Below are 25,263 nucleotides of genomic sequence, written 5' to 3'. Positions count from 1 at the left end.
CTGGTCCAGAGTGGCCCGCGCACACCCTCACACCTGGTCCAGAGTGGCCCGCGCACACCCTCACACCTGGTCCAGAGTGGCCCGCGCACACCCTCACACCTGGTCCAGAGTGGCCTGCGCACACCCTCACACCTGGTCCAAAGTTGTCTGCGCACCCTCACACCTGGTCCAAAACCAGCTGCACACACCCGGTCCAGAACCGGCCACACACACAGTCCAGAACAGGCTGCACACACCCGGTCCAGAACCGGCCACACACACGGTCCAGAACAGGCTGCACACACCCTCACACCTGGTCCAGAATCGGCGGCGCCTGAGCCCTGCTCTCCGGCACATACGGTGGACAGATGTTTACACTCGTTACCTACTACCATATAAAGCCTGGCTGCTGGGGAGAACTAGTGGCACTGGGAGATATTGGTCTGTGGAGACATACTGGTTTCGCCCACAACGGACCCATCCCTTCGTACGGCCTGCTGGAGCCGAGTGAGGTAATTGCGCGCCAGTGACCTTTTATAACGGCGCCCTCCCCGCGCTGCTTTTTGTTTATAGGACGAGCCGCGTAGGCCCCGCCCCTCCTCAGAATGTACCAAGTGTTTCCAAGGAGGGAATTTGCAATACTTGCGCCAGAAAACAATCCCATTTCACGACGTGTCGTAGAGCATATTCTCCATGTAGGGGTGTGAGGGGAATATGGTGACGGGTAGAGCCGAGGCGCCTCCTGTACAGCTTCTCCGGCCCGTGGACGTGGTGCAGACGGAGCGCTCACCCCTCGGGCTCTGGTAGTCGGCGCCGCGGCGCGCTCTCCGCATCTTGGTGACGGTGTGGAGCCTCCTCTGACCCCTCATTGATTCCCGCCCGAAAGTGACCGGAGAAGGGGATGTAATACACGTCACTCCGCGCACAGCAGCGATACCGCCGCCGCCGTCATGGCGGACACCGAGCTGAAAGTTCCGGAGGACATGTTCAAGGATGTGAAGTTTTACCCCGTGGGGGATCTGGATCCTCAGGTAGAGACCGGGGGCAGAGAGGAGGAGGCGGCGGTGCGGACTGTGAGGGGAGAGCCGGGGACCTCCGTGCTCCCGCGCCCCGCTCCGGCCTGGTGTCTCCGGTGCCGCTCAGTTCTGGGACGTTCAGTGCCTGCCACATAGTGATCCATAGGGAGGTATGGGGCGGATGAGGCAGAGCGGCCACTTCCTGCTAAATAGTGAGATTCTGCTGAGGATACAAGTGAAGTCTGGTCCTCACTGATCCCGTCACCTGATGGGGGTTACGCCGTGTGATCCCGTCACGGGATGGGGGTTACGCCGTGTGATCCCGTCACCTGATGGGGGTTACGCCGTGTGATCCCGTCACGGGATGGGGGTTACGCCGTGTGATCCCGTCACGGGATGGGGGTTACGCCGTGTGATTCCCGTCACGGGATGGGGGTTACGCCGTGTGATTCCCGTCACGGGATGGGGGTTACGCCGTGTGATTCCCGTCACGGGATGGGGGTTACGCCGTGTGATTCCCGTCACGGGATGGGGGTTACGCCGTGTGATTCCCGTCACGGGATGGGGGTTACGCCGTGTGATTCCCGTCACGGGATGGGGGTTACGCCGTGTGATTCCCGTCACGGGATGGGGGTTACGCCGTGTGATTCCCGTCACGGGATGGGGGTTACGCCGTGTGATTCCCGTCACGGGATGGGGGTTACGCCGTGTGATTCCCGTCACGGGATGGGGGTTACGCCGTGTGATTCCCGTCACGGGATGGGGGTTACGCCGTGTGATTCCCGCCACGGGATGGGGGTTACGCCGTGTGATTCCCGCCACGGGATGGGGGTTACGCCGTGTGATTCCCGCCACGGGATGGGGGTTACGCCGTGTGATTCCCGCCACGGGATGGGGGTTACACTAGTTGAATGCCATGGTGCGGTATATACGACTAGCTCTCAATATGACACTTTCTTGACCTCCCAGTGAAAAACAGAGACAAGTTTGGCTTAAGTTGCACGCAGGGCCGGGGAATTTAAGCCAAACCACTGAATCCTCAATTTTCCTGACTCCGACCTCACAGCACTGGTCACTGCTGAGCATGTACATAAAGTGCAGCACAGATTCATCTCATCTAAAAGCCGAGATCCTTAGATCAGGAACAGAACAGACGTTTATAGGATATTTCATAACTTTCCAAATTCATATTTAAACATTTACAGCACATCCTGCACTGAACTACTGTACCCAACGTAAAAACGTATCTTTTAGGAGTCAGACCATTTTATATAAACTCCACCAGTGTGGACACCGACTCCACAGCCCTGGTTGCACATCGCTTATTTTTTGCCCCTGGAGAAAGTGTTGGTGCAGATGTCTATTTCAGGCAGATTCCCCCAGAGATCTGCTGGAAAAAGTGTTTAAAAAATGTCAAATGCACAATGTCAGAATGACTCGCTGCGCTCATGTGCCTGGTTTTTGAACTTTTTTTTAACTGCTTCAATAGCTGTGAAGAAGATAAAAGATATGGTCCATCCGTTCTTCAGGCAGCTTCAGTTACTTTATATCTGCATTTAAGAAAAACCCCTGTAAAAGCAGTCCAAGAAGGTGTCAAGGCAAGACACTTCAGGAAAGGCACCGCCGCTGCTGCAGTCTCCTTTGATGTCTTTTTCTTCAATAACTCAGCGGTCAGTCTGTGTCTATTAGACGTTGTGTGCACAACCAATAAGTTGTGTTTTTTAAGGGACCCTGTCAGCACAGAATGACTGTCCAAACCAAGCACAGGCACTTGGTGCTTCATGGTTGGGCCAGTCATTTATATACACTTTTCCCACCTGTTTGGTTTCCATCTCTCTGCCATTCTCTGGCTCTATGAAGCCAGAGCTGTCGGTCAAAGAAGAGATGGGTAGAGATTGTAACCAGCAGGTGTGGTGTGTATATGTAAATGATTGATCCTGCCGTGAAGCACTGAGCGCCTGTGCTTGGTTTGAACAGAGTCCCTTTAACCAGGGCAGTGGAGTCGGTAAGCCACAGTTGCGACTCCGACTCCTGGATTTTATCAGGCTCCGACTCCTTCATAAATGGCCAATTCATAACAACAAATTTACTGTTGTAAAATATTAAACATCGTGCTTATTCAGTTTCTCACCATCATATAAGTAATCAGACCACTTAGAGCAAAAACTACATTTATTAGAATACAATTAGAATATAGCAAATAACTTTTATAAACTGTAAGTAAATAGGCAATAAACACTTTTATGCAGTTAATAAGAAGAAATCTATAAATTTGTCCTCAGAAAAAGTATTGCCTCTGTCAGATCCTCCTTCATGGATGCCCTCAAATCTGATCTAATTATTTTGAGAGCAGAGAACAACCTCTCTACACTAACTTGTGTTGGTGGCAAAGCAGTAACCACTCGGGCAACATCTCTGACAATGTCAGGATACAGAGGAATCGCTTGTTGCACTGTTATTTTTGATGAACGGTCAAATTTCTCAATTTCTTTTAGTGCACATGAAAAATTCTGCTGAAATGTACTGGCTGTGTTCCTTGATGGGGATGACTCTTCTTCTATGCGGGAACGCTTTGCACGGTCCTTGTGATCCAAATATTTTTCGAAATTAAATTCTTCATCAGTTGATGATAAGGGTGAAGATGTGGCAGGACGACCAAATTCTTCTTGTTTGTTCCTCCTGACTGTTCTGCAACCCTTTCATCCTTACTGCTATTTCAAACAGAGCTTCTTTTCCTTTACTTAGCTGTTGATCATCTAGAAGAATCCGATGCATTGGGTCTACATAAACAGCTGCCAAAAGAATGTTATTTTGTAATAGTAGCTCCTCTCTCCGTTTCATTGATGTAGCAATGCCACTTGCAATTAACCCTCCTCTTTGGGACAGGCGAAACATCAGGTTCTTCCACTCCTTTAAGAAAATACCTGGAGTTAAGTCCTCTGCTTGCAATTTTTTAGTCACTGTAAATGGGTGCTCCATCAATTTTTCCAGCTCAGTCACCTGATTCCACTGACTTTCATTTAGCGTCAGTTGAGGGTTAGCCATGTCTACAAGAAAGGTTTTCAGTTCAACCAAGCGCTGAATCATTAAGTAAGTACTGCCCCATCGTGTGGCTTGATCAATAATTGCCCCTTTTCCAGCACGTCTCTTCAAAATTGAGTCAACTTTAGGGGTTCTGGCAACAGTAGCCAATTTTCTCACCTTGCCAATCAGTGCAGCAGCATGTCCTTCTTGCAGACTGTCTCTTATAGCCAGCTGTAGCGTATGCACAACACAGCGCATGTGATGAATGAAAGAACATATTGACACAGTTTCAACAAGATCATCTAAACTATCATGTTGCTGTTCATCTGAAGCAACTTCAGTTTGCTCCTCAGTTACAATACTGTGTTCCTCTATTTCAAACATTTCTGTGTCTGTGGACCCAGAATGTTCTTCTAGCTGCTGGTCACCATCATTACTCTCATTCATTAGCTTAATAGTACTTATCATATTTGAAGCATTGTCAGTTACGACAGAAAGAACTTGCTCTTTTTTAAGTTCATAGTCTTGCAGAACCTTTTCCACCAAGACCTGGAGAAACTCACTGGTGTGATGAGCTTTGGTGTCTTTTACTGCCAATGTCTTGGTAACTATTTCATTTTTGTCACAAACAAATCGGACATTGATGGCAAAATAGTTCACTCTGTGACGTGTGCAGGCATCAATTTTAAGAAACAGAAAGCGTCCCTTGAGAGTTTTTTTAAGTTCTTCCTTTTGTTTAAAAGCTTCTTCGATTACTAATTTTCTAATACTCTCTCTCTCTCCAGAGAAACACCAAGCTTGCGGGCCATTTCCCCATTCAGACACATAAAAACTGGTCGTGAAAATAATGAAATAGGCACACTATCCTTTACAACAAGCTCTATGATCTGTTTTTTAAATGTATCTACTGTCATTGTCACAGTAACTTTGTCACTGACAAAATATCTTGCAACTGATGGCTGCAAAGTTCTCTGCTCCTTTGTTTGGCTGGAAGAGCTGGGCACTGGTTCATTGGTTTGGATGCAGTCTTTCTCATCCACTGCTTTCAGTACTTCTGGATGAAAGTGCTGTAAATGTCTCTTTAGATTAGAAGCTCTGGTAGGAGCATTTTTATCTTTGCCTGAATATGCACTCATCTTGGCTTCACAGCATTTGTTTTCGTCTGGATCATTTGTCATACACTGACAGACATAATGTTTTCTATCTTGAGTGATGGTGAAATGTTCAAATAAAGCTGATTTAATGTGATGCTTCTTTGACATTCTCAGGTTTTTAATTCTGCAGTCACAATCCAAATGACAATTGTTTTTCCTAAAAACAATTGTACAAAATTATTGCCAGGTCGTACAACTGATATAGTGGTCAGTAATACTGTTATTATTCCTCATGTACTCACAGTTAACTGATGCAAAGTTTGTTGAAAGGATAATACTTCTTACAGTCTTCCTCTTCTGAGTAGCAGGCAGCTGTGAGATGCTTGGAAGACGCACACCTAGTATGATCTAGTCTAGAGGAGGAGCTTTACTACTAAGAATTTGCAACACATTTTCACTTTCAGTTTCATACATTGTAAGTAGGGGGGTTGGGGCAGCATGAGGTTAACCAAGTATAAGATTAGATAAGGGCAGTGGAGAACAGTGACACACAAGAAGTAAGAAATGTCTCTATCTCCAGCAGAACGGCTTATCACTGTTGTTCATAGTTTGATAGAACATATATATTTGAGTAACATTTATAAAATTCATATGAAAGTTCAATTATGAAATATTAATACATTTTTTTAAAGCTGGAGTCGGTACATTTCTTCCGACTCCGACTCCAACCAAAACTAACTCCGACTCCGACTCCACAGCCCTGCCTTTAACAAAGTTTTTGACCCCCGTCCCTATTTTCTGCTTTAGAAGTGGAGTTCAGTGTAGATTTTTTTCGTCAGAATTCGAGCCAAAATCTACATCGAACCTGTAAAAACTAAAGTTAAAAGGATCCTCCGTTAGGCCTCATCCATGCTTTACATTTGTGTTTTGTTTTTTTTTCTTTCTCCTGGCGTCCTCAAAACAAAAACAAAAGTTCAATGTATTCATTCAAGTAAATAAGTCTTTAAAAAAAAATTAAAAATGGTCATCATGTGGATGGCAAGGATTTTATTGATGCTTGGGAAACCTCCATCAGTTATTTGTTTTCCCATGTCAGATACACTGATGCCATACTGATCATAAAAATGCACGCATAGGCCAAAAAATGAAAACGTGTTTTTTTTTTTTTTTTTTTTTGTTTTGCTTATTGTAAAAAAAAAAACCTGATGTTGAATCGGCCTTAGGTTTGTTCCTCTCAGTAAATATGTGATTGATCTCTAGATGTAGTTAATAATCATTCGGCCCTTGCTGTATTAGAAATAATCGTGATATTCTCTGATGTCCTGGTGGGCTGGTGCTTAGGCAGAAGAGTCTTATCTGAGCGGGCAGAGCAGCAGGTAATCATCACACATGGGGCCATGGCCTCTGCTGGGACTGGATCACTCTAATCAGGGCTGAGGAAGGTCCAGGGCTAGAAAGTCGAATCACTGGGAGTTCTACAGGGGACAGGTACAGTTTGTGCAGATGGAGCCTTTCTAAGCTGCTGAGTTTTCCAAGGTGAAGCCGGTTCAGGAAAAAGTCGTCAACTTTGTTGCCCGTTTTGCCGTAGTTTTTGCAGCAACTTTGTCATCAGTGTCTTTGTTTTATATATTTGAAGCCCCAATCAAAAGTCATATAGGCTGGTAGTTGGATACAGTATATCCATGTTACTTGCACTACAGCCACATGTCCATCTGAAAATAAAATATTGGTTGCACAAATATAGAAAGTAAAGTCCGATTGTTTGCAGTAATACTTGTGCGATTGAAGCTCCTGAAATTTTCGTCCCCTATAATAATTTCTATCATGTTCCTGGGTCTGATTTATTTTAAAGCTGGGCTTTAGGTTCCTGTAACTCATCTAAGAACCTCTCTTTACAGGTTGTGCAGATGCTGAAGGCTGGAAAAGCCAAAGAAGTGTCTTACAATGCTTTAGCTACACACATTATTGCGGAAGATGGCGACAATCCAGAGGTTGGGGAGGCTCGAGAGGTCTTTGATCTTCCTATTGTAAAAGTAGGTGATGTCGGCATTTCTTTGTAATGCTATATGTCCTCTGATTTTATATATATATATATATATATATATATCTCTCACACAGTGCACAGCACACTTTATCCTCCAGATCGCTGCCGGGAAAACAAAAGACAGTCCGGGACCGGTTGCCGTGAGCGATTGCACTGCTGTGTACGCAGGGGGTGTCAGATCCTTAAGGGGGTTTTACACATAGCGATATCACTAGCGATATCTCTATAACGTCACCGATTTTGTGACGTTATAGCGATATCGCTATGTGTGATACTTACCTCCGACCGGCTCCCCCGCTGGTTATCGCTGATCGCGCGAGAATGTCCGGCTCCATTTCTCGTCGTCAGCTTCCTGCTGTGACGACGAGCGACGCGTGGAGGCGGGCGGGAGGACGTCAGGATCACTGTGTGTGAAAGGTGAGTATCGTGCGCTGCGTCGCTGCTGCATCGCTGTGAGATCTTTCTGTGTGAAAGCTCACTAGCGACCATTTAGCGATGCACCAGCGATCCTGACCGGGTCGGATCGCTGGTGCATCGCTAAATGTAAAAGGGCCTTTAGGCTCTGCTTGGCCCTGTGTTGCCTCACACAGGGAGTGCTCTGCAGACCAACTGCTCTGTCTGCTCCCACGATCAAAACTGACACACCCAAAACCCTCTTTGTTTTTTTCTCTCCTCCATCCTCTGTGGCCATAGGCCACTTATAAGATCTGGGGTTGAGGAAACAGACCGGACCCACTATCTTCCTGCAGTCCGTTTTTAAAATAAAAGCGCATACCTGGTTTTTCTAAACAATTCCTTGGTCACATAACTTGACCAAGTTCACACTCACTTTTATACTGCCTTGTGACTCACAGGCAACTTGCTGAGACCATAAGGCACTCCAGCGGATCTAATACACTTCTGAGCGCATCCTGGGGGACACATAGCAACCCTCACATATGACACCGGTCACTGCCTCACAATATTTACATATTACATTTGCTTCCTGTAAATTATATAGATAGATATATGTATGTATTAGTTTGGCCTTTAAAGGGTTGTCTGGCCTCTTGAAGCAGAAGTCAGCAGCACTTTTAACCCCTTAATCCCATGTGACGTACTATCCCGTCCATGTGCCCTGGGACTTAATTTCCAGGGACGGGATAGTACGTCACAGCGATCAGCGGCGCCCACGTGGTGAGCGCCGCTGATCGCGGCCGGGTGTCAGCTAATTATCACTAATTATCGCTAATTATCTGCTAATTTTTTCTAATTTATTTAGCGACTTTTTTTTTTTTTTTTTTTTTTTTTAACTTTATTAACGTTGTCCCAGGGGGGACATCACTGTCTTGTGACGGATCGCTGATCTGTCACAGGACAGTGATGTCCCCCCTGGGACAACGTTAATAAAGTTAAAAAAAAAAAAGAAAGTGTAAAAATAATTTTAAAAAAAATCGCTAAATAAATTAGAAAAAAAAAAAATATTCCCCAATAAATTCATTTTTTGGAAATAAAAAAAGAAAAAAAACAATAAAAGTACACATATTTGGTATTATCGCGTCCGTAATGACCCGCCCTATAAAACTGTCCCATTAGTTAACCCCTTTAGCGAACCCCTTAAAAAATAAAAATTAAAAACGAAGCAAAAAATAATGATTTATTATACTGCCGAACAAAAAGTGCAATAACGCGCGATCAAAAAGACGCATGTAAATATCCATGGTACTGCTGAAAACGTCATCTTATCCCGCAAAAAACGAGCTGCAACACCGCATCATCAGCAAAAAAATAAAAGTTATAGCTCGCAGAATAAAGCGATGCAAAAATAATTATTTTTTATATAAAATCGTTTTCATTGCATAAAACCGCCAAAACATTAAAAAAAGACAAATGAGGTATCGCTGTAACCGTACTGACCCGAAGAATAAAACCGCTTTATCAATTTTACCGCACGCGGAACGGTGTAAACGCACCCCCCCAAAAGAAATTCATGAAACGCTGGTTTTTGTTAATTCTGCGTCCCAAAAATCGGAATAAAAAGCGATCAAAAAATGTCACGTGCCCGAAGATGGTACCAATAAAAACGTCAACTCGTCCCGCAAAAAATAAGACCTCACATGACTCGGTGGGTCAAAAGACGGAAAAATTATAGCTCTCAATATGTGGTGATGCAAAAACTATTTTTACAATAAAAAGCGTCTTTTAGCGTGCAACAGCTGCCAAAAATAAAAACCGCCATAAATAGTAAATCAAACCCCCCGTTATCACCCCCTTAGTTAGGGAAAAATAATAAAATTAAAAAAATTTATTTATTTACATTTTTCCGTTAGGGCTAGGGTTAGGGCTGAGATTAGGGTTAGGGGTGTGTTGGGGTTCGGGTTGGAGTTAGAATTGGGGGTTACACTGTTTGGGCACATCAGGGGCTCTCCAAATGCAACATTGCGTATGATCTCAATTCTAGCCAATTCTGCGTTGAAAAAGTCAAATGGTGCTCCTTCCCTTCCAAGCTCTGCCATGCGCCCAAACAGTGTTTTACCCCCACATATAGGGTATCAGCCTACTCGGGACAAATTGCAAAACAACTTCTAGGGTCCAATTTCTCCTGTTACCCTTAGGAAAATAAAAAATTGGGGGCAGAAATATCATTTTTGTGGAAAAAAATGTGTTTTTTTTATTTTCACGCCCGGGCGTTATAAACTTCTGTGAATCACTTGGGGGTTTAAAGTGCTCACCACACATCTAGATAAGTTCCTTGGGGGGTCTAGTTTCCAAAATGGGGTCACTTGTGGGGGGTTTCAATAGTTTAGGTACATCCGGGGCTCTCCAAAAGCACATGACACCCGCAGACCATTCTATCAAAGTCTGCATTCCAAAACGTCACTACTTCCCTTCCGAGCCCCGACATGTGCCCGTACAGTAGTTTTCTCCCACATATGGGGTATCAGCGTACTCAGGACAAATTGGACAACAACTTTTGGGGTCCAATTTCTCCTGTTACCCTTGGAAAAATAAAAAAATTGGGGACTAATTGATCATGTTTGTGGAAAAAATACGATTTTTTTATGTTCATGCCCAGGCGTTATAAACGTCTGTGAAGCACTGGGGGGTTCAAAGTTCTCACCACACATCTAGATAAGTTCCTTGGGGGGTCTAGTTTCCAAAATGGTGTCATTTTTGGAGGGTTTCCACTGTTTTGGTACATCAGGGGTTTTCCAATCGCGACATGGTGTCCGATCTCCATTCCAGCCAAAAACGTCAAATGGAGCTGCTTCCCTTCCGAGCTCTGCTATACGCCCAAATAGTGGTTTACACCCACATGTGGGGTATCGGCGTACTCAGGACAAATTGCACAATAACTTTTAGGGTTCTGTTACCCTTGGGAAAATAAAATTTGGGGGTGAAAAGATCATTTTTGTGGAGAAAATATGATTTTTTAATTGTACCGCTGTACGTTATAAACTTTGTGAAGCCCTTGTGGGTTCAAAGTTCTCACCACATATCTAGATAAGTTCCTTGGGGGGTCTAGTTTCCAAAATGGGGTCACTTGTGGGGGGTTTCCACAGTTTAGGTACATCAAGGGCTCTCCAAACGTGACATGGCGTCCGATCTGAATTCCAGCCAATTTTGCATTGAAAAAGTCAAACGGCGCTCCTTCCCTTCTGAGCTCTGCCATGCGCCGAAACAGTGGTTCCCCCAACAGATCAGGTATCAGCGTACTCAGGACAAATTGCACAATAACTTTTGCAGTCCAATTTCTCCTGTTACCCTTGGTAAAATAAAAAAAATTGAACCTGAAGTATTTTTTTTGTGAAAAAAAGTTAGATGTTCATTTTTTTTTTTTTTTTTTAAATATTCAAAAAATTCCTGTGACGCACCTAAAGAGTTAATGAACTTCTTGAATGTGGTTTTGTGCACCTTAAGGGGTGCAGTTTTTAGAATGGTGTCACTTTTGGGTATTTTCTATCATATAGACCCCTCACAGTGGCTTCAAATGTGATGTGGTCCGTAAAAATAAAATGCTGTTGCAAAAATGAGAAATCGCTGGTCAATTTTTAACCCTTAACTTCCTAACAAAAAAAAAATTTTGGTTCCAAAATTGTGCTGATGTAAAGTAAACATGTGGGAAATGTTACTTATCAAGTTTTTTGTGTGCCATATCTCTGATTTAAGGGCATAAAAATTCAAAGTTGGAAAATTGCGAAATTTTCAACATTTTCGCCAAATTTCCATTTTTTTCACAAATAAACGCAAGTTATTTGAATGAAATTTTACCACTAACATGAAGTACAATATGTCACGAGAAAACGTTGTCAGAATCACCGGGATCCATGGAAGCGTTTCAGAGTTATGACCTCATAAAGGGACAGTGGTCAGAATTGTAAAAATTGGCCCTGTCATGAACGCGCAAACCACCCTTTGGGCATAAGGGGTTAAAGAGGTTGTCCAGAATGTTACTAATTGTTCCCTACCATGGAGAATAATAAAAAAAGAAAAACAATTATGGTACTTGCCCCATTAAAAGGCTAGCCAGCCAGATGTAAAAAATTGAGATATAAACTTACTGCAGGATGTATCAACTGGTTTTACTGATCCCCGGTGCTTTGCTTCTGAATGTGGGTTCCGTTGTCTGGGTCTGCAATGCTGGACAGACATGGCACCAGTAGACTGGTTGACATTACTGTCTTGGATGTTCAGTGTGATGTATATTGCATTGCTATTGTGATTAGGACTGCAGCATATATTTCCATCATCAATATTAGGTTCTTACTAGTTCACAGGCTCTTTATGTTTATAAATGGCGTGATTCCTAATCTAACCTTTGCACAGTGTATTTCTCGCTTTCTGTTTGTATGTGGTGCCATCTCCTTTTTTTAATTGTCCTTTTTTTAACCCCTTCACCCCCAAGGGTGGTTTGCACGTTCATGACCGGGCCAATTTTTACAATTCTGACCACTGTACCTTTATGAGGTCATAACTCTGGAACGCTTCTATGGATCCCGGTGATTCTGACATTGTTTTCTCGTGACATATTATACTTCATGTTAGTGGTAAAATTTCATTCAAATAACTTGCGTTTATTTGTGAAAAAAATGGAAATTTGGCAAAAATTTTGAAAATTTCGCAATTTTCCAACTTTGAATTTTTATGCCCTTAAATCACAGAGATACGGCACACAAAAAACTTGATAACTAACATTTCCCACATGTTTACTTTACATCAGCACAATTTTGGAACCAAAATTTATTTTTGTTAGGAAGTTATAAGGGTTAAAAGTTGACCAGCGATTTCTCATTTTTACAACACCATTTTATTTTTAGGACCACATCACATTTGAAGCCACTTTGAGGGGTCTATATGATAGAAAATACCCAAAAGTGACACCATTCTAAAAACTGCACCCCTTAAGGTGCTCAAAACCACATTCAAGAAGTTTATTAACCCTTTAGGTGCGTCACAGGAATTTTTTTGAATATTTAAAAAAAAATGAACATCTAACTTTTTTTCACCCAAAAAATACTTCAGGTTCAATTTTTTTTTTATTTTACCACGTGGGCGCCGCTGATCGCGGTAGACGTACTATCCCGTCCATGGGCATAGGGGCCCGGGTCCCATGGACGGGATAGTACGTCGGATGTCAGGAAGGGGTTAAAATAGTTAAATAAAAAATCAAAATTTTTTAGACCGTCTTTTGTGTTTGGAGGATCCTTTTTTTCGTTATCATTTCTTAAGAAATCTAATTTTTTTTTATTTTTTTCTCCCAGCCCTCATGGGTCACCTTATCTGTTCGTTGTGGAGCTCGTCTACCGTATCCTTTGAATTACTGTTTAGCATAGTTTTTCTTATTTTTACTTTTTAGTTTCTCTGCCTTTTTAATGGTTTATGATTTGTGCTAGCTACAGCTTACCCGTTAAAGGGAACCTGTCATGAGTTTTCATGTATGATCTAGCGATGAGCGAATGTGTTCAGATAAGGTGTTATCCGAGCATGCTCGGGTGCTAACCGAGTGTCTTTGGCATGCTAGAAAAATAGGCTTAAGTCATCGCGCCTGAGTGTATCGCGGCTGTTGCAGGGAATGCCTAACAAACAGGTAATCCCCGCATGTGTTGCGGCTGTCGAACAGCTGCAAGGCATTCAACCGCAGGGACTGAAAACATATTTTTTTGAGCACGCCAAAGACACTTGGTTACCACATGAGCATGCTTGGATTACACCTTATCCGAGCACATTCGCTCATCTCTAGTATGAACCAATACAGCCAAGTTCCTCAACACCTGTGCTGTGTTCCTGAAAGTTGTATATTATGTCCTGACACCCTGTATATAAAAAAAAAAAACAACTTTTGGAAGTGCTCTAGCGAGGAATGCAAATTTGACTTCGGACCACCGCTTTAACCTTACTGAGTAACACTGTGTGCTTGAGTTCTCAGCAGTGGGGTATTCAGGCATCAGATGGCTTGTTTGGGGGGGTTCTCATTGATTGCATTATTATTTATATAGCACCATTGATTTCATGGTGCTGTACATGAGAAGGGGTTACATACAAATTACAGATATCACTTACAGTAAACAAACTAAGGGCCCCGTCACACACAGTAATCTTGCTAGCGAGATCGCTGCTGAGTCACAACTTTTGTGACACAACAGCGATCTCACCAGCGAGATCGCTGTGTGTGACAGCGATCAGCGACCGGCCCCCCTGCCGGTATCGCTGATCGCTGCAAGAAACCTCTGGACATTTTTTTCGTCGCTGATCTCCCGCTGGCCAGCACGCATCGCTGCGTGTGACTGGCGGGAGACCAGTGATCAGCTGTAAAATAATAAAAAAAAATAAATATTGTTACTCTCACCTTCCAGCGTCCCGTGCAGTCTTCCCGCCTCTCTCCACGCTCCCGGTCCCAGTAATCCTTTGGAAGAATGACCGCGAGACTGGACGTCATCGCGGTAATTCTCACAAAGGATTACTGGAACCGGAGCATGGAGACAGGCGGGAATGCTGCGCGGGTTGTCGGAAGGTGAGAATAACAATATTTTTTATTTTAATTCTATTTTTGACATGAATATGGCATCAGCGTTAACGAACACAGCGATGCCGCGCGCGCGGCGTAGCTGTGCTAATCGCTGGTGAAGCTGTCTGTTTGACAGCTTACCAGCGATCCTGACACGTTGATATCGTTGTCGGGATCGCTGGTAAGTCGCTATATGTGACTCCAGCTTAACAATCACAGGCTGAGGAGAGAGGACCCTGCCCTTGCAGGCTTACATTCTACAGGATGATTGGGAAGGAGACAGTAGGTTGGTGGGTTGCAGCAGCTCCGATGTTGGTGAGGCGGTAGCTCCAGTAGTGGTGAGGAGGCAGCGGGGATCATTGCAGGCTGTAGGCTTTCCTGAAGAGATGGGCTTTCAGGTTCCGTCTGAAGGATCCGAGTGTGGTTGATAGTTGGATGTGTTGGGGCAAAGAATTCCAGAGGATGGGAGCTATTTGGGAGAAGTCTTGGAGGCGGTTGGGTGAGGAGCAAATAAGTGTGGAGGAGAGAAGGAGGTCTTGGAAGGATCGGACAGAATGCAGCCTTAGTGCTGCTGAAGGTGGCTCTTTTACGTAAAAACACCCAGGGGGGGTGACAGGTGACAGGTTCCCTTTAAGGATGGACTGGAGAGCTGCGAGGGTGTTAGTAGGGAGGCCACAGAAAAGGATGTTGGCAGTAGTCGAGACGGGAGATGATGAGAGCATGCACAAGCATTTTAGTAGAGTGAGGGTTGAGGAAGGGACGGATTCTGGAAATATTTTTGAGCTGGAGGTGGAGAGAGCTTGGATGTGCGGTTTGAAGGACAGGGCAGAGTCAAGGGTTACTCTGAGGCAGCGGACCTCCGGTACTGGGGAAAGCGTGATGTCGTCAATTGTTATAGATAGGTCAGGTAAGGAAGATCTGTGAGATGGGGGAAAGATGATCAGTTCAGATTTGTTCACATTCAGTTTGAGGTAGCGGGAGGAAGAAGGCGGATATGGCTGATAGACACTGTGGGATTCTGGACAGCAGAGAGGTGACGTCTGGGCCAGAGAGGTAGATCTGAGTATCATCAGCATAAAGATGGTACTGGAATCCATGGGACTTTGAGTTGCCCCAGGCCAAGTGCAGTGTATAGATTGAGAATAGTAGGGGTCCTAGAACAGAGCCTTGGGGGACTCCCAACAGAGAGCGGGTGGGATGAGGAGGTAGTGTGGGAGAGGGAGACGCTGAATGTGCGGTTGGAGAGGTATGAGGAGATCCAGGATAGGGTAAGGTCTTTGATGCCAGAGGAAGAGAGGATCTGTAGTAGGAGGCAGTGGTCAACTCACTGTGTCAAAGGCAGAGGACAGGTCTAGAAGCAGGAGTATAGAGTATTGTCCATTCGCTTTGGCTGTAAGTAAGTCGTTAGTAATTTTGGTCAGGGCTGTCTCAGTGGAGCGATGGGGGCGGAAACCAGATTGTAGATTGTCAAAGAGCAGGTTAGATGAGAGATGGGAGGAAAGTTCAGCGTGGACGTGCAGCTCCACGAGTTTGGAAGCGAATGGGAGCAGCGATATTGGGTGATAGCTGGACATAGCGGTTGGCTTTTTGAGGATAGGTGTGATTGTGGCATGTTTGAAAGCAGAAGGGAAGGTACCAGAAGTTAGTGATAGGTTGAAGAGGTGGGTTAGGGATGGGATAAGAGTAGTGGCGAGGTTGGGGAGGAGGTGGGATGAGATGGGGTCGAGTGAACAAGTGGTGAGGTGCGATTTGGAGAGACGATGAGCAAGCTCCCCTTCCATATGAGGATAACCACAAATGTTGCCATGCACACTTATAAGATTACCGTATTTTTCGGACCACAAGATGCACTTTTTCCCTAAAAAATTTTCGGTTAAAATGGGGGTGCATCTTATGGTCGGAATATACTTAAAAATACTGTGGCAGCGGTCCCAGTCTGATGCTGTATGTCGATGCCACCTCCCTTCCCAGACTGTTGCGGCGGTGGTGCTCCCGTGTTGGGTGGTTGCGGTGGTGCTCCTCTGTGGGTTGGCGGGGCTCAGCCGGCATTTCGTGAAAGCCCGGAGGCCCCCGCAGATCTAGTGCTGTGATGTGATGATCTCCGGGAAAATGGCCGCCGGGGGCAGCACATGCTCAGATTCAGATCTAGGCAATGAGAGCCCCGCCGCCCCACAGAGGAGCACCACCGCTGCCCCCCCCCAGAGGAGCACCACCACCTCCGCACCTGTCGCAAAATGCAGGCGGAGCACCGCTGCAACGCAGAGCAGCAACACAGAGCACCAGCCTGGGATGGGATTTTCCGGAGGCCACCGCACCAGCTTGGACCACCACCGAACCCCTTTGACTGCTCCTGCACAGGTGCCGAAGCCCAACCCCCCGGTAAGCTGAATTCGGACTGTAAGACGGACTCCCATTTGACACATTATATTTTTTTTCCCCATTTCCCTTCTGAAAATTTGGGGGGGCATCTTTATAGTCCGAAAAATACGGTACTTGGCTTATGACAGAGGTGTTGTATTGTAGGATCTGTGCATTTCTCTTATTTTTAAGTTTATTCCTTAATTAAAATAATCAGTGAAAATGGCTTTTCTCCAGAATCTGGACAGATATTTTTTGGTGTTACGGCTTGTCTCTCGCAGGTATGTTTTATATATATATATATATATATATATATATATATATATATATATATATATATATGTATATATATTTTTTTTTTTTTATTAACCAGTGTCATTTGTAGGTTGCCACTTTTTTGAGATCCTGCTGTACCATACACATGTAACCCATATGGTTTCATGTTTGACAAACCCTCAAAGGTTAAGTGTGATCTTTAGAAGTTATAAGTTAGCCATAGGACAAGTAATAACTTGCTAAACGTTGGGCGTCCAATTGCTCCATTCATTTTCTATGTCGGGAGGCAGAGGTGTGGTGCTCTCCAACTTCAGGAGCTGAGAGGCCCTAACATGAGATGTTGTTTTAGAAATATAGAGTTGCATTATGATTTTAGATTTTCTATTCCCCTCTTCATTTTTGTTAGGTTTCGCCTGATGATAGAAATGCCCTTTGGGCACTGATAACATTTTATGGTGGGGAATGTCAACTGAGTCTTAATAAGAAGTGCACTCATCTAATCGTTCCTGAGCCAAAAGGGGTAAGAACTATTTGGAGGTGGTCTCATTCTTTCATATACGGTATGATTTCATTTTTTATTTTTTTTTTTTTTTACTATGCCGCCTTTCTCTTCTTCTCAGACCAAATTTGAATATGCCTATCAACGCGAGAATATAAAAATAGTCGCCCCAGACTGGGTGGTAGACTGTATATCTGAGAAGATCAGAAAAGATGAAGAGCCATATCACCCTCGTCTCACATACTATGAGGAGGAGGTAGAAGAGGAAGATGAAGAGGAAGAAAATGAAAGGGACTCTCAAAATACAAGTGCCGATGAGGACAGATACTCCTCCAAATCTAGTCCGGCATCTTCACGGGAGGGGTCGCCCCTGCCTGATCAGGAAACCTCTCCCAAGCGTAGTATGGCAGCGAAAATTAAAGAGGAGCTGATGTTTGATGACTCTGATGACTCTTCACCAGAAAAGCAAGAGCGAAATCTGAACTGGACCCCTGCAGAGATACCGCAGATGAGTACTGCAAAGAGAAGGCTGCCTCAGGGCAAGGACTCGGGGCTGATTAACTTGTGTGCAAATGTTCCGCCTGTGCCAGGGAGCATTTTGCCTCCTGATCCCCGAAGTGGTTTGCTCTCATCGGTCCCTGGGACAACAAGTTCAGAAAGGCCGGATATTATGGCTTTTCGTAGTCCAGCAACGAGGACACTTAGAAACATCACAAACAGCGCTGATATACAGCAAATAAATAGGCCATCAAATGTAGCACACGTAAGTGTCAATGTTATTATTATTCTGTATAGTACGTAACGTTGGTTTTACAGCCGCTTTTTAAAAAGCATCAGGCTTAGGCTAAGTGCACACGTACCGGAACTCTCGCTGAAATTACCGCGAGAATTCCGGAATTCCATTCCGCGGGAAAATCGCATTTTAAATTCCCGCGATTTTCCCCCGGAAAAACTAGCATTTTGCAAGCGTATTTAGCTTGCAAAATGCTAGCGTTCTCCAAGCGATCTGTAGCATCGCTTGGAGAACTGATTGACAGGTAGGTCACACTCGTCAAACATAATGTTTGACGAGTGTGACCAACTTTTTACTACTGAGGCCGCCTATGCAGCATCAGTAGTAAAAGATAAAATGTAAAAAAAAAAATAAAAAATGGTGTTATTCTTACCCTCCGACGTCCCGCGCATCCGTTCCCAGTAATCCTTTGCGAAAATGCCCGCGATGACGTCCATTCTCGCGGGATCGCGACGTCTCGCGGTAATTCGCGATGACGTCTCGCGAATGACCGCGAGACTTCGCGATCACGCGAGAACGGACGTCATCGCGGGCATTTTCGCAAAGGATTACTGGGAACGGATGCGTGGAGAGAGGCGGGAATGCTGCGCGGGGCGCCGGAAGGTAAGAATAACAATATTTTTTATTTTACATTCTATTTTTTACAGGGATATGGTACCCAGAGCCCGGAGGACAGTCTCCTCTCCTCCGGACCGTGGGTACCATCCGCAATTGTTCTGCTTACTTTCCGCATGGTGTGCACAGCCACATGCGGGAAGTAAGCGGAACAATGCATTCCTATGGGTGCGGGATCGCCGCGATTCCGCAAATTAATGAGCATGCTGCGTTTTTTACCGCGAAGCGATTCCGCCGCGGTAAAAACCGCAGCATTAGCACAGCATTGCGGAATCCCATAGGAATGCATGGGATGCTTATTTTTCGCGGCAAAATCGCGCGGTTAAAACCGCCGCGGAAACGCGAGAAAAACGCCACGTGTGAACTCAGCCTTATAATTGCCACTCCGTGGGCAGCATGAAGTAACAATAGGGACCCTGATATCATGGCTGGGTCACTTTATTTGTTTATTGGTAGAAGATATATGTGAGCATACAGGAATGGTCACTGTAAGTATAGAGTTCACATTAACTGTACCCCTCTTGCAAAAATCATTGGGGGGAAAAAAGCAGGGAGCAGAGATGTGAACTAAATTTAATGTTAAAATTTAACTTTTGTTTATATTAGATTAAAATATGATGACGTATCTATGAAAGCGAAGGACTTAAATTAGACCTTAGAAGAAGCCAGTAATCTGGCAAAACGCATGTAGGGCATTTATTTTTTTTCCTGCAGTGCTTCTCATTTATTATCTTCAGTGGAATTCCTCATATTTTAAGTAATGCCTTTAATTCTATATTTTTCTTTTGTTCATTCACTTTGCATTTTGCTAATTGATAAATTTATACTTCCATTTTTATTTTTTTAGCATTTTTTCTACACCTGCCTAAAACTTTTGCACAGTACTGTGTATCTGTATGTATCTCTTGTCTCTAACTTGTTCTCATTCTTCCATAGCTTTTACAAACGCTCTCTGCTTCCACCAAAAACTTAGAACAAGGCAGCCATCCCCAGCAAGGACATCCAAATGCAGTGTTGTTCAATCAGATGAAATCCCTGACACCAGAAGCTCAACAACTATTACAGCAGCAGTCGCATCAGACCCCGCAGCAGCAGCACCATCCTCTTGTGCAGCTTCAACCTCAGCAGCTCATGCAACTGCAGCAGCAACAACAGCAAATCACCCAGCAGGTTTTTCCGCAGCATCAGTTTTCACAAGTAAACCAACCGCAACATTTCACTCAGTTGCAGTTCTCACAGCAACAGATACTTCGTCCACAGCAGCAAACCATGCAGCACTTCCAACAGCAACACACACTTCAGCAGCAGCTCCAGCAGTTGCAACAGCAGCAGCATCTTCAACAGCAACACACTCTTCAGCAATCTCTTCAGCAGCAAAATATACAGCAAATCCTTCAACGACAGCAGACTCCTGGACAGCAGCAGACCATTCAGACGTCTATACAGCAGCAACAGTCGCTGCAGCAGAATATTCAGCAGCAGCAAACCCTTCAGCCCAGTATACAGCAGCAAAACCTTCAACAAAGCGTTCAGCAGCTTCAGCAACAGCAGATACAACATTTAACATTGCAGCAAAAGCAGCAACTTCAGCAGCATGCAATTCAGCAGCAGCAGCAAATTCAGCCTCACCCGCAGTTACACACACTGCAGCAGCAGCAAATCCAGACTCAATCTCTGCAACAGCAGCAGATTCAGTCACAAGCAATCCAGCAGCAGATTCAGCCGTCAGCCATTCAGCAGCAACATCAAATGCAGGCACAGTCCCTACAGCAGCAGCAAATCCAAGTACAATCCCTACAACAGCAGCAAATACAAACCCAAACTCCGCAGCATCATGTGCAACCACAAGCCCTTCAGCAGCAGCATCAAGTACAGGCACAGACGCTTCAGCAACACCAAATGCAACCACATAATATTCAGATTCAACATCAAATTCAGAATCAAACTCATCAGCCACATCAGATTCCCTCACAAATGCTCCAAACGCAATCACTCAATCAACAGCAATTGCAGCAGCAACAAACACTTCAGCTTCAAAAGCAGCAAATGAAACAGCAGCAACTTCAACAACAGACACTGCTCCAACAACAGCAAATTCAGCAACAGCAGCAGCTGCAACAAGCTGGTCTTCAGCAGCAGCAAATGCCGCAGACTCCGCAATCACAAATTCAACAGCCAGTGACGCTGCAACAGGCCCAGGTTCAGCAGGGGACCCTTCCTCAGCCTGCGCTCCAAGTTCAACAAGCTCAGCAACAAAAACACAACCTTCAGCAGTTGCAACAGCAACTCCAGCAGCAGCATCTCCAACGTTTACAGCAGCGGCAAATGCAAAATCAGACTCAACAGCAATTGGGACAGATACAGCAAGTGCCACCCCAGACACCTAATCAACAGCCACTCCAATCTCAACAACTTCATGGACACGACCCATCACTAGATAGTAAGCTAATTAGATTCTTTCATAGTTTTAGTGAAGGTGTTTTTACCATATTTAAAGTTTGCCTGCACTACAGCAACTACACTAATCTATGTATGTGCCCTTTTGCTGTCATTCTCTACTTAGGCATGCAGCAGAACAATTTATTTTACTACTTATAGCGCCTTCATATTTCACAGTGCTTTCTTTACATACATCACAATCACTGTCTCCACTGGACCTAACAATCTAAATTCCCTATCAGCGTGTCTTTGGATTGTGGGAGGATATTGGAGTACTCAGAGGAAACGCAATCACAGGGAGAATATATAAACTCATTGCTAGATGTTCTTTGTGGGGTTTGAACACAGAGACCCAGCGTGGCAAAGTAACAGTGCTCATACAGAAGTTAATAAGTATTCCATCCATGAGATAACTCTGCTGACTCTGTCCCAGTCTACATAGTAAATTTGACACGTGAGTTACACAAGCAGGGAATGTCAGCTGCAGGTGTGCTACATTGCTAGTCTGATAACTGCAATATTTCCAGATTGATTTTTTTTTTTTTTGATTGTCACATCACGATCAAATTATAATAAACACCGTATTTTTCGGACTATAAGACGCACTGGACCATAAGACGCACCCCAAATTTTCAGAAGAAAAATAGGGAAAAAAATTAATGCGTCAAATGAGGGTCCGTCTTACAGTCCGAATTTTTCAGCTTACCTGGGGGGTAGGGTATGATATGGAACGCTGGTGGATTGGGGTCATAGGAGGTGGTCTGGCACATCCCTGGCTGGTGCAGCAGGTTCGGTGGTGTGGGGGCTCTGCCATTTTGTGAAGCCCCCACACATCCATCCTAGGCTGATGGACGGCGATTTGGCAGATGATCGGTGGTTCGGGGGCTCCGCCGGCATTTGTGGAAATCCCGGAGCCCCAGCACATCCATCCCTGGCTGGTGCGGCACTTTTGCAGGTGGTCGGCGGTGCAGGGGCTCCGCCGGCATTTTGTGAAAGGAGCCCCCGCACTTCCATTGTTGTAATGCTGATTTGAAAATGGCCGCGCATAGTGAGATCTCTGGAGACGAGATGTCGTCCTGGGAGACGAGATCTTGTCTCCTGAGATCTCACTCTGCGCATGCGCCGCCTCCGGCGGCCATTTTCCTGAAGCTCAATTCAGCATTACATTGTTATAATGCTGAATTGAACTTCAGGAAAATGGCCGCCGGTGGCGGCGCAAGCGCAGAGTGAGGTCTCAGGAGACGACTTCTCGTCTCCCGAGATCTCACTATGCGCGGCCATTTTCAAATCAGCATTACAACAATGGAAGTGCAGGGGCTCCTTTCACAAAATGCCGGTGGAGCCCCTGCACCGCCGATCACCTGCAAAAGTGACGCACCAGCCTGGGATGGATGTGCTGGGGCGCCGGGATTTCCACCAATGGCGGCGGAGCCCCCGCACCACCGATCATCTGCCAAATCGCCGCCCATCAGCCTCGGATGGTGTCTCCTGGTAAGTGCATCTGGACCATAAGACGCACCCCCATTTTCCCCCAAAATTTTTTGGGAGAAAAGTGCGTTTTATGGTCAGAAAAATACGGTACTTGGTTGTCATTTTCCTGATGATGCATTATTCCCTTTAATTTATGGGTCTATCTTTGAATTTTCAGTTCCTGAAGACTACTTTTTGATGGGCTGTGTGTTTGCAATCGCCGATTATCCAGAGCAGATGTCTGATAAACAACTTTTAGCAACTTGGAAACGGGTAGGTTCAGTGTGATTTGTGACTTCCTCAATGTCTTGCATGGTTTCACTGGCGTTTACTAGTTTTGCTTTTTGAACTACTTACTTTTAATCTTCAAAAACTTTAGATAAAAGATACGTGCTTAATTGTTACACCTATAGGCTATAGATAGTTCAAGTTTATTGGGTTTTGGCCTGAAAAGAAAGTGTCACCCAAGACCTGCCATAAACGGGTCCTAATCGCACCACCAATCCCAGCATTTTTCATGCACAGTGCATCTTGGACAGAGCTAGAATGCCATCCTAGTACTGTTAGATTTTCATTGCAGAGTTTCATCCACCACTCAGATCAAAATTGACCATGGTTCCATGATTTTGCATGGACGACTCGGTCTGCAAAAAAAAAATCAGTCTATGGAGAGACTGTTCACAAGTCTGTCATAGATACAAATGCTATCTGATAAAAACACTGATAGCATTTGTACTTGAAAAACTGACGTGTGAATGAGGTCTTACTTACACCACAGCCTCTTCGATATGTCGGAGTACTACAAGTCCTTAGAGTGATATCAGATTTCCCACAACTTGTTAATATAAATAATGATACAAAAAAAACATTAATTTCTTATACAAATAATTACATTTCTCCTACGCCTCATTGGGGGACACAGAGAGTGTGTGTTAAGCTGCTTGCCCCACTAGGAGGACACTAAGTAAACCAGAAAAAGTTAACTCCTCCCCTGCAGGATAAACCCTCTCGCTGGATGAGATTTCTCCAGTTCTTGCTTAGTGTCTATAGGAGGCACTTGGGTCTGGCTTCAGACCTCACCGTTCTTATTTTATTTTTGAATTTTCTATAAATTTATTTTTTAATTAACGGAGTGAAGGGGGCGACGGTTCCTTTCTACGGCCCGCTCTCCCCCGAACAAACAACAGGCAAGCACGAGGAGTATACCTCCCCGTACACTTTCCTGCGACGATTGGGGCTGATTCCTCTGGCGATGATGGCGATAATCCTTACGGTCCCGGTAATCCTCGGATACGAGGGCACGCGCATAGAGTGCAATGGAGAAGACTGGAACAGCGCTTCTGAATGCCCTGAATCAGCCCCATAGCTCTCCTTCCCCCTGCCATAGGGAGGATCGATTGAGCATACCCCTTTAAGAACTCCTCCAGCTCTACTACATCAGCCCAGGAGGATGAGAAGACCTGCATGGATGGCCCCGGACAGCACGGCCTGCCGAGCACTGGAGTGGAGGTATGGGGTCGGATCCTGGTCCCCGGGAGAAGCGCTGACTAAGCGTCAGCGGCGGTACATTGGCGCCCCATCGCGGGGCCCCCCCACTCTCGGCACTCGGGTAGGCCAAAAATGTAGTCCCTGGCTTTTCCGGCCTGCTAGGCTGCAATTTGAATGGGGCCCCCACGCTAGCGCCACCCCCTCCCCGGCGCCTACCGTGGGTAGGCCAAAAATTTTGTCCCCGGCCTACTAGGCCGCAATTTGAAAAGCACCGCCCACGCTAATGTCGCTGCCCCCTCTTGGCGCCTCTCAGTTCTTAGGAGACGCGCAATTCTAATCTCGGGGGCCAAGTCTTTTACCTCAGCCTGCTCTGGATACGAGCTGTGAGGCGTGCACGCTGCCGGATACCGGGTGAGACCACAGGGCCACCGCTTTCCTACCGGGGGGACACAGCACAGGACCGTGGGTAAGCTGCATCTGCCCTCAAATTAAAGCTTAACCCCTTCCCGGCACATTCCCTGCTGATATAGACAGACTCTGCCGTTAACCCTTTCATGAGCGCTTTGTCTCAATCTAAGGAGGCTAAACGGGCTTCTAGGAAGCATACTGCGTTTTTTTACCATGTGTACCACTTGCAAGTCTGCCTTACCCAGTGCACAGACTAATCCGTTATGCACGGCCTGCGACCCGGCCTGCGCTCAAATGCCCCTCGCCGCCGCTGCTGACGGGCTTCCTGCGTTTAGTACCCCTGAGTGGGCTGTGTCCCTGTCACGGTCGGTGGAGTCTCTGACCCAGGCTATATTCTCCCTCCGGGAGGACTCTTTAAGTCAGAAAGCGTCCTTACCTCCTGAGGAGGGCTCTGGCGTCGGCCGGGAACCGTCCACCAGCAGGGGCCGTACTCGTTCAAGGGATGGTCAGGTCTCTAAAAAGCGGACCCATGACGCGTCCCCTAGTCACGTTCGCGCCTCAGCATCTGCGACTCCTGTCTTTCGCTCTCCCTCTCCTGAGGTTCACAGCGCGCACGACTCTGAATTCGAATCTGACACGTCAGCCCCTCAGAATCCCCCAACTGATCAAGAGTCGCTTGATTCTCTTATAGAATCAGTCACCAGGATTCTGAAGTTAGATGAGGAAAATAGTCCCGCTCCAGCACACCCTATCTCATTTAAGAAAACCAAGTGTG

At 45.5% G+C, this 25,263-nt stretch overlaps 1 protein-coding gene across 3 annotated transcripts in view; it reads left to right on the top strand.

Moving 5' to 3' along the window:
* The first annotated feature begins 332 nt into the window (after positions 1-332).
* Positions 333-25,263, top strand: part of PAXIP1 (PAX interacting protein 1) — a 59,431-nt gene continuing 34,500 nt past the window's right edge. Inside the window, exons 1-8 of one of the 3 annotated variants that reach the window (XM_073581573.1) lie at positions 333-491; positions 7,012-7,146; positions 12,899-12,942; positions 16,718-16,781; positions 17,183-17,296; positions 17,397-18,038; positions 19,620-21,123; positions 22,771-22,865. In XM_073581573.1, coding sequence (XP_073437674.1) covers positions 348-491; positions 7,012-7,146; positions 12,899-12,942; positions 16,718-16,781; positions 17,183-17,296; positions 17,397-18,038; positions 19,620-21,123; positions 22,771-22,865 — 2,742 coding nt within the window. In that variant the 5' untranslated portion in view covers positions 333-347. Of the gene's footprint in view, positions 492-598; positions 1,011-7,011; positions 7,147-12,898; positions 12,943-16,717; positions 16,782-17,182; positions 17,297-17,396; positions 18,039-19,619; positions 21,124-22,770; positions 22,866-25,263 lie in introns of those variants that run through there. The other 2 variants (XM_073581574.1, XM_073581575.1) reach the window with 2 other exon arrangements.

This window comes from Dendrobates tinctorius, unplaced genomic scaffold (genome assembly GCF_039654945.1).
Source record: "Dendrobates tinctorius isolate UK_male_01 unplaced genomic scaffold, ASM3965494v1 ptg000070l, whole genome shotgun sequence".
In the NCBI taxonomy this organism is placed as follows: Eukaryota; Metazoa; Chordata; class Amphibia; order Anura; family Dendrobatidae; genus Dendrobates; species Dendrobates tinctorius.
Note: the sequence above shows the minus strand (reverse complement) of the source record. Positions and strands in the feature narration are given on the sequence as shown.